This window comes from Thermothelomyces thermophilus, chromosome 4, assembly GCF_000226095.1.
Source record: "Thermothelomyces thermophilus ATCC 42464 chromosome 4, complete sequence".
NCBI lineage: Eukaryota > Fungi > Ascomycota > Sordariomycetes > Sordariales > Chaetomiaceae > Thermothelomyces > Thermothelomyces thermophilus.
Window position 1 is genome coordinate 2,851,130 of NC_016475.1, and position 13,165 is coordinate 2,864,294.

At 55.1% G+C, this 13,165-nt stretch overlaps 5 protein-coding genes across 5 annotated transcripts; 2 read left to right on the plus strand and 3 right to left on the minus strand.

Annotated features, from left to right (window-relative positions):
* Positions 1–1,770: 1,770 nt before the first annotated feature.
* On the minus strand, positions 1,771–2,910 carry MYCTH_2111310 (uncharacterized protein; the record flags this gene model as incomplete). Its single annotated transcript, XM_003664268.1, has 4 exons — positions 1,771–2,026; positions 2,115–2,227; positions 2,713–2,847; positions 2,902–2,910. The coding sequence occupies 4 exons, from the start codon at positions 2,908–2,910 to the stop codon at positions 1,771–1,773; spliced, it is 513 nt and encodes a 170-aa protein (XP_003664316.1).
* A 2,100-nt stretch (positions 2,911–5,010) lies between these two features.
* MYCTH_2307016 (uncharacterized protein) lies at positions 5,011–6,022 on the plus strand. Its single transcript, XM_003664269.1, has one exon. It carries the CDS (start codon positions 5,117–5,119, stop codon positions 5,732–5,734), a length of 618 nt encoding a protein of 205 aa, XP_003664317.1. The 5' UTR covers positions 5,011–5,116; the 3' UTR covers positions 5,735–6,022.
* A 992-nt stretch (positions 6,023–7,014) lies between these two features.
* On the minus strand, positions 7,015–7,507 carry MYCTH_2307018 (uncharacterized protein). The gene has a single exon (XM_003664270.1). The coding sequence runs from the start codon at positions 7,389–7,391 to the stop codon at positions 7,158–7,160; it is 234 nt and encodes a 77-aa protein (XP_003664318.1). The 5' UTR covers positions 7,392–7,507; the 3' UTR covers positions 7,015–7,157.
* A 2,508-nt stretch (positions 7,508–10,015) lies between these two features.
* MYCTH_108098 (uncharacterized protein) lies at positions 10,016–11,033 on the plus strand (the record flags this gene model as incomplete). Its single annotated transcript, XM_003664271.1, has 3 exons — positions 10,016–10,074; positions 10,184–10,258; positions 10,376–11,033. Coding segments are annotated over 3 exons (444 nt in total), but the record flags the coding sequence as incomplete, so codon positions are not given.
* A 76-nt stretch (positions 11,034–11,109) lies between these two features.
* Positions 11,110–12,939, minus strand: MYCTH_2081549 (uncharacterized protein). Its single transcript, XM_003664272.1, has 4 exons — positions 12,394–12,939; positions 12,141–12,310; positions 11,447–11,989; positions 11,110–11,326 (listed from the first exon to the last, which is right to left on the minus strand). The coding sequence occupies exons 1-4, from the start codon at positions 12,863–12,865 to the stop codon at positions 11,258–11,260; spliced, it is 1,254 nt and encodes a 417-aa protein (XP_003664320.1). The 5' UTR covers positions 12,866–12,939; the 3' UTR covers positions 11,110–11,257.
* Positions 12,940–13,165: the final 226 nt, after the last annotated feature.

Sequence of the window (13,165 nt, forward strand, 5' to 3'; positions counted from 1 at the left end):
AATCATGTATTGACCGTGGGCAAGGTCAGCCCGGTAGAGACGAGGACACCCACTGGCAGCAATCCGGCTGGCCAGATTTTCTGAGATCAAGAAAGTCAACGTAGGGAATGGAAACGGGAGATAGCAGTGACGGGAAATGAACCTTCGTTACTCTCTCACTTTGCCTACCCTCCTCCTTTGTTTGCACCTCGATTCTCTCCGATATCAACCATGCCTCCTTAACCGTAAGTCTTGTGTGCGCGGTTCAATGTGATTGCTCAGGTTTTACTCTTCCGTTTCCTAACTCCGCTTCTCATCTATACCGCGGTGTGATCGTAACATAGCCTTTCGACCACAAGTTCCACTAACACGTTGCAAATTTTGTTCTTGGCCAACCAAACACGTGCGATCCCACCTGTATTCGTCTTAGCAATTGCAAGGCGCAGCAGCTGAGTTGACAACTGGGCTTGCGGGGTAATCCAGGCGCAGGGCTGGACGTACGGATTACTCGGCGCTCCAGCACGCCGATCCAGTCCTCGCGATCCCAGCTGCGACGGCTGCCAACTGACCATTCCATACCATCCGTATCAACGCCAACATCCATGTCGATCATGCCCTTGGGTCCCCATCAGTTCCCGGCGAGACCAGCAAATTTAAATCACGACGAACGCGACAGAGACAAAACACGTCATTCGGCGCTAAGACTAGTCAGTAAAACCTGTGCCGCCAAGGCAAGCGGAAAAGAACAAGAGAGATCAAACTCACGCGGCCAAAAACCGATCCAACCGCTATTGTGCCAATCACTTTCCTAGTACCCCGACTTCCCAAACGGGACACTACACGGTGACGCCAACGAATGGGGTGAGTTAGTTGGCGGGGCCCACTCTGCCTTGCCTTCCGACTTCCTTCTCTGTGTCGGTTCCCCACAAGTCCACGGATACGCTCACTACATTGGTTGAATCGCTCTCACTCCCCCTACGGCGGCGACTCCCAAGACTACGAGCCGCGGTCTTCTGGCTCAGAATCCCCCCTACCCAAGCGTCTCAAGAACCCCTTTAAGGTACTAGCAAATTTCTCACCGATGAGTAGACCATAATCCTGACACTTCTGACAAGGAAACAATGTCGATGCTACGCCTTTCTAAACAAAGGACCGGACATAGTCGACTTTCTCATCGAACAGGGCTTCAAATGGTCGCCAAAACCATTGCTGTTTCCCGACTACCATCCCGAGATAAAGGGCGCCTTGGGATCTGGCAGCGGTACATGCTCGATATGGAGTTATAGGCAGGCCCATATCGTGATGCTGGCCGCTCAATATACAAGCATTTTTGCTAAAGGTTGCGGCCCAGCATGGCTAATCTTGGATTCAAATTATCGCAAACGCGATACCCTTGGATCTCTCGGGCCAGGAATTGAGCGGGGTGTATGTCCCTGCCTTGTCGCCCTCTGCGCTGCCGCTTTAGCTTCTGATCCCAACGGGAAGTCGCTTTCCGCTGGTATCCACAGGAACTCGACCGAATTTCCTCTTTGTTGGTGCAGTCTAGTCGACTCGTATATTTGCCGTATGGTGCTTTGGCCGGACTGTTGCCGTGGTTGTCTAATTGCTGCCAATGCTGACTGGTTCCTGGTGACGATGGAGACTATGTCGCTTGAAGAGACGTCCACGTATATCACTGTCACATCCACGGAATCAACATCTTCTGAGTTACTACCGACTTCGACGACCTCTCTTTCCAGTAATATCTCCGAGGGATCACCGACAACAACAACATCGGCCTCTTTCACATCATCATCCACCCCTTGCGAACCCACCGTCTCGATATAGACCCGGCTTCTCGAAGGCTTTGCCGAGGATTATTTGCCCTGTGGCGTCCTCGGCCAGGCCGGCGGCGGTGTTGCGGAGGGGGAGTTGGGTGAGGCGCGGCGTGGCGGTCGGGTCGGAGCCCGTGGCCGGCCGCTTGATGCCGCGCATGAGCTCGATAAACTCGACGACCCAGTCGCGGAAGGTGGGCTGCAGCCGGATGGACAGGAAGGTGGCCATCCATCTGCCAGTGCATGGTCATCTGGAGGGCTTGCTCGTCCCGCTCGACGACTTGCTGGCATGCCTTGCCGCCGTCGTTGAACTCGTCATACAAGACGAGGTAGTCCCAGTACTCCTTGATCTCGAGGTCGATGAAGTGGAAAAGGGGCTTGCCCTTGATGCTCTTGAGGATGCACTGTGCGTAGGCCAACAGGACCAAGAGTGCCTGCCGGTAACGTTGGGCTCTGCTGCGGGCCAGATTTGGGAACCTTCACTTCGGCCCCTGGATCGGCCCCCCCCACTCCCCCAACTGGTCCGAGTGGCAGCTTTGTTTGGCGCGTGCTTCGTGGCGTCCGCTACCTCGCCGGTTCGGAACCCGCTGCCAATGAGGTATGTGATGCTCGACGGCGTCGTGTAGACAGTGGACCCGCCTGAGCCGCACAACCGTTCAGGCGCAACAAGTGCGGCGCAGCGACCAGTTGAGCACCTCCAACAAACGGTATCCCCACTAAACCTTGGATGTTCTGCGTCGTCCCGGAAGGATGCGGCAAAGAATGGGAAGCGGCATGTGAGATGGGACACAAGAAGGGATGAGAGATGGGATGTGAAAATGCGCACACATGGGACGAAAGGCATGGCAGACAGTCCTGCGGTTAAGCACAACGACGACCCCGGAAAAGTCTGAAACCAACACGGCAAACATGTACATACCCGCCGCATGACCGCCAGCCACGGCCCCGGCCCCGGCCCGAGAGAACCCCTGGACGCCAGCAGCTTGGGATGAGAATCGGCATGAACCCGTTCTATTACGTCTGACGGCCTACGAATTGACCTTGCGGCAGTACGCTGTACTCTAATGGGTACATAATATCTTATAACTAGTTAACTAAGTTAACTAACTATAACCATATTTATAGTAGACCTATATTCTCACTAGGACAAGCCGAGGAAATGTTCTGGTACCAAAGCCGTGCTGTTCATTACACTCCTGCACAGTTATCTGGGGCTCCCTCGCGGTAGTAGGCAACGGTGGAAGAGCGAGAGGTTAGTCCATGGTCGTAACTTAGGTACCCTGGTGACTGTGCCGGATGCACACCCGCCGTTGGGCGTGGCGCCAGTGTGTCAAGGGTTGTTCCTTCGCAGTTAGTAAGAGTGGAAAACGACACCACAACTCCCAGGTATCTACTCGTAAATGGCAGAGTCGCGTACTAGGCCGCAGAACAAACGAGAACGAGTTAAGTAATACTTAATAATCTCGGTACATTTTTGCTTGCTAGAGTACAAGCCTGAAATGGTACCCCCCTAACTCCTGATGACCCTCGCTTGCCTGATGCAGTCGACTTCGACCAGCCAATGTCGCCTGCTCAAGTACAAAACTAAAGAATAAGCCGCCGGTGCCACCTCTCGGTCTGTGATAGGAGAAATAGTCAGTCCTGTCTCACTCTTTGCGGGCACGGGTAATCACCACTTCCCCCTCGTGACTAGTTGTTAGAGACAGCATCGAGAGAAACTCACCTGTCGAGACTGGTATACTACCTGGCGGGCAACGGATCCCTTAGTTCAAATGAAAGCTTGAGTCCGAGCTCGAACTATAGTAGCCGGAGTCGTGATTAAGACACCCAGCACAGAGTTCAGTACCCTTGGGGCGGCTGACGTTGTCTGCCGTGGCCGGGCACGTTGGCCCCGTCGGCCGATTCCGGCATCGCCTCATGCGGCTTCGCACAACGCCTATACAACCGTTACGGCGGCAGAGAATCTGGGTATAACTGCACATCTTGGGTATAGATAAGCTGGAGAGGTTACTGACAGATTGGTAGGTAAAAGAGGTTGGTAGGTACTAGGGAAGAGTGGCCTGTCACTTGAAGAAGTAGAGGATGTCTTGTGAATAGTTGATGGTGCTTGCTTGACAACGAAGAGCCGTCATTCTCTCGATCGTCCTTGAACCTTTTATCTCTCTGGGGGGGGGGCTTCTGGCGCAGGGCCAGGGAGGAGGGCGTCCCACCTCGGCTTGCTCCAGATAACCGCCCACCCCCACCTCCCGGGGCGTCTAAAATCAGATCAAGGCCAGCTCTGGAAGCAAAGCACTGGAAAGGTTTGATAATCCAAGGTTTGGTCAGAGAGACGCCGACGTGGGTGGCCTTCGAAGCGGCCTTAGGTGCGTCTCAGGGGACCCTCACACGGTGGCAGAGCAGGTCGGAAAAGGGATTTGGAACAGAAGTGTGACATGAGCGCCGCTCAAAATCATAGGATGTGTGATCGGGGAGGGAAGCAGCCGGCCGAGCGCCGTGAACCACGATACCTGTTTGAGCGCCTGTCAGACATGACGCCGGGGTTCAGGTCATGGACTCAGGTCATGGCCAGGGAGTGCCACTGCGCTGCCACCAGATTCCAGAAGTTGGGAGAACCCCTGGCTGCGCTGTTGGCGCGCGGCAATCGGCATGACAACCAACCTGGAACTGGGAGAGGCGGCGTTCGGGGCCAAAGGACCATATATCCATTTATAGGTGGCTTGTTGGTGTGTTTCTTGAGTGGGGCAGCGTCACAATGTTGGTCCCTGGCCACGTATACACACACACAGGGCAACTAATACCAATTGACCATTTCGCAGATATGTCCTGATCTCCTTATAGCCCATGCAGTAATCATTCCAGCTTATGCTCCCTCTTTTGCCATTTCTCTGCGGCTTCTCGTAGGTTAGTAGGATTGTTAGTAGGCTGGCTTGAAGGGGATTCTCCAAGTGTTCAACGTCCTATTCTCGGCGGCTGAAGCAGTGCCCGCTATCCGTGGCACGTGGTGATAAGTGCGAGTTCGGCGGAAAGTGGTAGATGGCTAGTAGGGTGATTTACTCGGCCTGCGCGGTCGCGTCGAGTCGGCCCATGGCCATTGCGAACCATAGGTATAGTGTGGCCCACTTTCGGTTGTTAGCGCGCGCCTGATAACTAAGCCAAGGCAGTCTTGCAGACTGTATGTATGTATATCCTGTACCATTCCTGCCCCGCCGAAACCTTCCAAGTTCCCAGGTTATATCACGCCCCCGCATCATCCATCCTAAGGCCCCTTAGTTGTACCTAACCTCTAACATAACGTGCCCTACACTTTTTTATTTCATTCTACAATGCCCGGAGACAGAGAGTACCACATAGATGACATGACCCGTACGGCCTTGCAGACCCAGGCCGGCGTACGGTTTCTTCTCCGCGCCAAACTGAAGGCCGAGTCTCGACACTCTTCGGATGTCATCCCTTGGGCACAAAACCTCTCGGAAAAGGTCACCAAGGCCATGGCGGAAGCAGCCGGGCACCAACTAACCCATTTTGCCATACACTTAAACGCGATCAAGCTGCAAAGCCGCCGGCCGTACGCGCTTATCTGCTACGATCTCTTCCTCCATGAATCCGACAAGGACTTACGAAGCCAGTTCTCTCAAAACCCTAATCAACCAATCCACGAGATCATTAAGCGCGCAAATAGCTACTATATCATCAGGAGCAAGCGACTAGACGATATGGTAGCAAGCACGTACAAGCACCTACAGGAGTGTGATAACGGACCGCCGCCGTACTTTGAAGATACCCTCCATCCGCCCCTGTATGTCGATGGGAGGCGGATCGAGCGGCCTAAGGACGGAACGCGTCATCCAGACGAACCGGAAGGATGGGACTGGGAGCGGGGTTGGGTGTTTGGGCCGGAAGAGGATAAGTTGAAGGAGGACGGGGACGAGGTGGAGAAGTGACCTCGGGAACAGTTGGTGGGAGAAGGGCAGGGCTTTCTATCCTTACAAGCACATGTAGAAGATCGTGATCTTATCGAGTAGTCAAGCTCCGTAGTCGAGGTCTTCTGTCCCCTTGTCGAGGCAGGCTATAAGGGCATCGGTAGTATTTCAACTCGAAAGCCTTCTAGCAAGAAAGTAAGCCTGTATGATAGTGTCAAATATCTTCTTATCGTTAGTTTCAAACAATATGTCGACTACGACCAACTCTACGGTCCTTCTTTACCGCGCACGACAGAGCTTGCTCGGCATCTAATAGGCCTAACCGAATCAGGTCCCTTAGCATATTGTCGGCATGATTCCGGTACTCAACAATCAGATCGATCAGCTCCTCTACGCTGTCTAAGTTGATTGAGCCCGGCCGAATACGACCCGACGCCCACGTGTCTCGGGCGAAGGTGAAGTTCGTCCGAACGATATCTACGAACCGACAGGGACTGCTGCAGATGATAGACAACACAGTGTTCAAATTTCACAACAGGTGAGGTTCGTCTCTATAGACACGTGTGCCATCATCAAACAGGGTCAGGTATCCCTCGAACACGCGGATAGTGCTGTAGTCGCCGGGTATCGCCGCGGCGGGCCATTCCAACTAGGACCATCGCAACTTCAGTCTCGCCTCCGCCATACGCTGGATAACTTTCGGGGGGGCAACAGTCGTCAAGCAGTTGCACCTTCCTATACTCTTCGGCTGGCGTCGGATCTTAGGGAAGACGCAGTGGAAGTGCCCAAAGGAAGGCGTCAGCCACATCCCCAAATCGACCCAGTATCCTCGCCGCGTCCAAGTTTGCTTTACGCAGGTGTTGCGACGCCATATCGAGTACCTTGGGTTGCTTAACGTGCTTCCACCAGTTGGTGACTGCGTAGTCGAGGAAGCTATAGTAGCCGCTGAGGCAGTACGTCTCAATATCATCTGGCTCAACAGCTCCTTAGCTGAACGGCGCAGAGGATAAGTAACGGACGCAGAATAGGGCCATATCGGCGTAGAGATCTGCCAACACAAATCTGCCTGTCTGCAGCAAATACCTGTGTGTCTGTCAGTGTCCAGCGTTCTGTCACCATTACTCCAGAGGACAAAGGCTACTCGCGCTCGGGCAGTCTCGTGGACAAGTTCCACCATCTCGTCAGGCACAAAACTTTGGCTGCAGTTTCGTCCGACTTCGACCAGTGAACCGCAATAATACTTCTTGCAGGGCTCCAGGAGCAGAAAGTCTGCGTCGGCCGTTCCGGCTTCCACATCGATACAAAAGCGGCTTTAGATCTCTTTCCAGAACAACGGGCGCTCAGCACAGATTACCAGGTCCAAAATCTGCCTATAGAACCGTCACCTTTGTCGGCCCTGTCTCTTCCAGCGTCAGGGTCGTAGCCTGGGCCGTTCATAAGCGACTCAAGCCACTTCCTCTTGCGCGTCCTCAGGTCCCAAGTGTGAGCCGTCGCATTCATCAAGCCCGTCCACAGCAACGAAACAGAAAGTTTGTACTTTCAGGGCCATCTCGGCAAGGCCGCGTAGCAAAGAAACAGACCGGACTGTGCGCTGGTCGGCCTCCATCACACGCCGGTACACAATCTCCAAGACCACTTCGCCCTGGCGAGCCACTTGCCAAATCAACAAGAGTAGCATGGCGGCAAATGTGCATTTCTCGGTCTGGTGGGCTCGAAGGAAAAGTAAAGCACTAGGAACTTGCGGTTGTTGTCGCTAGCAGTCTCCTACAAACCCTGGAGCAGCCTAATTACTGCAGCAGAGAGAATGGTTTTGCCTGTGCCAGGGATTCCGTTCAGGTAAAGCGTACGATGCTCACTAATTAGTACTCGTGTTTGACCAATATCTAAAGGCAGTCTCTAATTGGAGCTAGTCGCCCGATCTCGAGTCTGTACGCTCCTTTGATGCTTGTTCCAGGTCAGATTCGGTGTCGGGCAGTTCAAGCTTGGAAAGGACAAACTGTGGCTTTCGGTCAAAACAAAACTCTCGCGATATAAAAGGGCTTTATCCTCGTCATCGATATGCAGCTTTTGAATCTGAAGAGACAACTCGTCGACGAGCTTGTCTTCAATAGAGTAGCAAAAGTCCTAGACCTCGGTGATAGCAGCAGTGATCTTTTCGTCTAACCGAGTGCAGAGGTTGGAGGTCGAAAGTGTGCAGAGCGCAGCAACGGAGTTCCCGAGACAATAACTCTGTTTAGTAGTGTTTGGTAAAGATCAATACTGCAGCTTAAGAGGATAAATATCGATTCGCTCCAACGTTAAGATGCGACGTGTGCCTCATGATATGCCAGGTGTCACCCGCTGCTCACATGGCGCTTCATCAACCAGGTGAGGTGCGGATACTGGGCTACTCGTATCTGTAGTACGGTGTAAGTAGGGAGAGGCCTCCATGGAAAGTAGGAACTCAGGCGGATTGCCTCGGGTGCTCAACACGGTCCCTGCTGCAACTTTACCCCACGCCTCAACTGTTGTGGGGCGGTCTATGCTCCACGCTACTGCATGTCGCATCAGATAGCCTGCTAATGGGCGACCCCAACAAAGACCCTGATGATGACCTTACTGAGGTACCTTATCCACAGGTACTTCGTCCTGTATGTACAGTACAGTACAGTACATCTGTCCACTGCGGAAACACGACTACGTAGTGTAGTTAGGGCCTCGTGCGCTTGAGCCCCCGAGAATAACCACTGACGAAAGACCGGCGCTTTCCTCTTCTCTGCGGCAAAAGACCGTGGATTTCGGTGAAAGCAACACGACTTTGTATGTGCATACGGAGTAGATACCTGGGTAATCCGTATATACACTAAAGTGGACAACAGCGCCGATAGCCACACCCCCGTTGATCAAGATATTCCTGATGCAACCTGAGGGAGATGGGGACAAGCCATAAAAAGATTGCGTGTGATTAGCCCTGTGGGTGTGAAGTTGGCTGTGCTGCACTGTAATTAATTCGTAGCAGTGTACGGATTAGTAGCTGTAGTCCGTTACTTGCGTAGTGTAATTTGCGCACTCGGCTACTCTTGACACACCTTCGGGACACCAGATGCGAGATGCAGGCTGCAGATGAGGTTATTTAAGCGCGCCCGCTCTCGATGCGACATTGGCTCCTCCAGACGCCAGGAAAGCAACCGCGTCCCGTCAGGGTTACATGCTACAAAACGAGAAAAACCTCCCCGGCTTGTCTTTTTGCGCACAGCCATGATGATCCTTGTTGCCCGTGATGAAAAAGCGCTCGAGTCTGCCGCCTCCGTTAACAAGCAAGTGCAGCAGAGAGATTGGAAGCTCGGGGCAGGATGGTGGGAGTTCCTTAAACCAAGCTTTGCGGGTCCTTGTCTCAGGTGGCACGGAGGACGGGAGGCGGAGAAACAGAGCGGAGGCTACGCCCCATAGTTAACTAGTGTAATAACTTAGGCTAGCGGAGTGCACTGTGCATACATACGAAGTAGTTAATCCGTACTACACTAGTACATACCTCCCTAGTGTATGTATGTATGTATCTAGTCCGTACAGTACATACCAAGTAACGGATTGCACTTGGACCAGGGGGGTTTGAGAGTGGAGGAATGGGTGCTTTCCAGCTTGTCTGGGTGCGACGCGAGCGAGGGGCCCGCAATTCGGGACCCGCGTTGTCCTGTCACAACACACCCACACCCGCTGCTCGGCGAGGTTGAGCTTATTTATCTTATTTTGGCTGCAGACGCGGGTCCAGAGAGCTCTTTTTCTCCTTCTTTCCTTTTTCTCACATCTGGGTGATTTGATCGTCGCCATCCTCCTTGTCGTCGGCAGGTTTGCAACCCACAACAAAAAGCGCAGGAAGGTAAAAAGCAGCGACTGCTTTCTTCCACCCGACATCTCAAATCCCATCTCCACATCCACATCTACAACGACCGCCACTCGCGCGCTCTGACCACGTTTACCCAAAACCGCCAAGATGCCTGGAATCCGTAAGTTGCTTTCACTGCCCTCTCCCTCCATGCATGCTGTGGCTGGTCCGGCCGTTAAAAGTCGGCGAATTGGCCGGCGACGGGCATGCAGCGTCTAGTTTTGAGCATGGGAGACCTTGTCGCGATGGCTGACCACGACTCCCCCTCCCTTCCTTGTTGCCCCAGCGTTTGGTGCGTTCGACAACCTGAAGGGCAAGCTCAAGGCTGCCTTCAAGAAGCGCGGCGAGAAGAAGGCCGAGGCCAACGGCAAGAAGCCCGAGGAGGCTCCTGCCGCCGCTCCTCCTGCTCCTGGTGCTGCTGCTGCCACCACGGCGGCCGCGACCGAAGCTACCAAGACCGAGACGGCTGCCGCCCCGGCCCCTGCGGAAGCTCCTGCCGGTGAGTTGCTCAACCTCCCTCCCCACCCCCTCGACGACAAGAGCTTTTGGAATATCGAGATATGCCTGTTCGGAAGGACTCGCTCTGACGGAACGGATGGCACATACAGCCGCCGCCGCCCCCGCTACCACCGAGGCTCCGGCCGCCGAGGCGAAGAAGGAGGAGGCTGCTGCTCCGGCTCCTGGTACGTTGCAACCAAACGACACAGAACCCAAAACAACTCCCCATGCTGCTGCTGCCGCCTCCCTCCCTCGTTGGATACGCGTGACGCTGACCGAGACATAACTCCGTCCCCAAGCAGCCCCGGCCGCCGAGCCCACACCGGCTCCCACCGCCGCGGCTGCTGCCCCCGAGCCCACGCCCGCCGCCGAGGCCGCCCCTGCCGTCCCTGCCGCCCCTGCGGCCGAGACAACTCCCGCCACCGCCGAAGCTGCCGCCCCTGCCGCAGCTCCTGCTGCTGCTCCTGCGACGGAGCCCACACCGGCTCCGGCTGCCGGACCCGAGGAGAAGAAGGACGATGCGGCGGCGGCCCCCCCCGCTGCCGCGACCGCTTGATTTCTCTTCCTCTCCTTTGCTCGCCGGGTGATTCCATCCGGCTGTTGATCTCTTGACACCGTGAAAAAATAGGTGGGGGCGAGTGACGACGCCGTGGATGGGCCCCCTCCCATCTTTTCTTTTCCTGCGAGGGTTTTTTTTCTATTTTTTTCCGAGTTTCCGCGCGGCAAGATGCGCTGCAGCATTGGGGAACGGGAATGAGCGGTGATAACCAAGGTATACCACACACAACCGGTTCTTGGTGCTATTGGGGAAGAAGGGGGGGGGGGTGGCGCTACCCGGTGGGTGACGGTAGGGATGGGAGGTGATGGTACTGGTGCTTGTCTTGGTCTTTTATTCTGCGGGAGCTTGGCGTGGCTTTGAAATATATCCCGAACCTGAATCGATACCCACCGTTAATAATGATCGCTGTTGTTTGCTTAATTACCAAGATATGTGTTGGGCTGTCGGACGCGTGTGACGGGCAACAACAAACAGATTGAACAAAGTTGCAAGGAGTTGATACGGCTACAAAGAGAGGTATCGCTGTCCAGACAAGCCTGTTTCGATATAGTTGCATCACACACAAACCACCCACCCCTATTCGCCCGGCCCGAGTTTTGATTATTCCCCACCACTCTCCCAATTTTTAATCATCCTCGTCCGAGTCGTCGTCGTCGCCGGGATCCGGCATGACGATCCGATTCAGATGCGTAATCTAACCCGGTCAGCAATCACATGCCTCACCACCCTTTTTTGGGGGGGGAAGGAAGGGAGGACGGCGAGGAAATCGTATACACGCCGAGCCGAGAAGCGGAGGGAAAGAGTCGATACTCACAAACCCGACCATGTTGCCGATGATCCTCGCCACCTCCTCCTGACCTCTCGGGTCGGTAAGGACAGAATCGGCGATCTTGGTGCCGACCACAAAGTTCTTCAGCTTCAGTAGTTGCATGTCCCTATGCTCGGGTATGAACCCCTTCGGCCTCGTCTTGAGCGCCCCCTCCTTGTTCCTCTCGGCAAACGCCCTCAGCGCCCTCTCCTCCACATCCGCCGCAGCCTCCCCATCCCCGTCGTCCCCGTTCGCATCCTCGCCCGCATCCTTAGCCGACTTCCTCCGTCCCTTCTTTTTCTTCTTGCTGTTGGCCCGTTCCTGGTCGGAGTCAAAACCGAGAAAGGTCTGGCGGAAGCGCCGCTCGCACAGGACGCGCCGCCACCGCGCCGGGCGCTCGTCGATGCTGGCGCGCAGCTTGCTCAGGGCGTCCGCGTCCGGGTGCCACAGGCCTCCGCCGACGAAGCTAGCCGAGGGCTCGACGTGGACGTAGTAGCAGGCGTAGGGACCCTTGCGGCCGGTGCGCGAGAAGGCGGCCGAGAAGTGTGGCTTTTTTTTTATGAGTTTTGCGTTTACACGCGCTTTGTCAGCTTCTGGGAATACGGCGCACCATGAGGCTGAAATGGGCGGATTAATGGAGTGGAGTGGAGGAAGAGAAGAGGAAGGGGAAAAAAAGGAAAAGGAGAAAAAAAAAGAGTACCTTGTAAGGCGTGGGATCGTTGCTGAAGCGGATGTCGCGGTAGATTCGGAAGTTGACATCCTTGAAGGGCAGCTCAGGGATGGTGGGATCTGCGGCGATGATCTTGTCGGTCAGGGTCATCACGTAGGACTCCCAGTCTTTGAGGGCGCGGCGGTACTCGGCATCATTGGCTTCGCTCTTGGTTAACTGGCGGCTAATAGAGAGCAGACGGACGGCAAGATCACGGGGACGAGGGGAGGGGAGAGCGCATTACACTTCAGCCACGACCGCTTGTTGTTCGCCTTGAGGTCCTTGAGAAAGGTCAGCGTGTTGGGATGCAGCCGGTCATCGGCGTACTCGATGCCGCCCGTGTCGCGCAGCTTGGGCAGCGGGATGAAGGTAACCTTGGGCGGGGCATCCTCATCGAACTCTTCGTCGCTCTCATCAGCCTTGGCCGCTGCTTTCTGTGCTTCCCCTGCTTCTTCTTCTCCCTTGTACCCATTTCCATCCTCATCCGACTCGGCGGCAACCTTCGCCTTTTTGGCCGGCCTGCCCCTGCCGCGCCCCCTTTTCGGTGTGTTCTCTTCTTTCGCATCCGAGTCTGAATCGGCCTCGAAGTACTTGCTCTTCTGCCCGGTGGAACTGACGCGCAGCGAGCGCCGACGAATTGCAGGTTCTTCTTCGGGGGCCGCTGCACCCTCTTCAGTAGCTGCAGCTGCAGCAGACTTGCGTTTTCGGACAGGCATTGGGATGCTTCAGATACCAATGCTACGGCTTCAGCACGTCCACTTAGGGGGGGTTGAACGACATTGCTCGAGATAAATGATGACGTTGTTGGGTGGGTTGCGGAACGCGCATGGACTGGCGCCAAGGCGCATCATCTGGCGTTCCACTGTCGCGAAAGCACGTGAGCTCGATAAACGGGAGGGGGGCCCGGCTTTTACACGCATGGAACTCCCTACTCCATGGCTGCACCTTCACTTCCTGACCACCGACCTACTTAACGGAACCGTCGTACTACTTACTACATTACCAGATCCTGAACT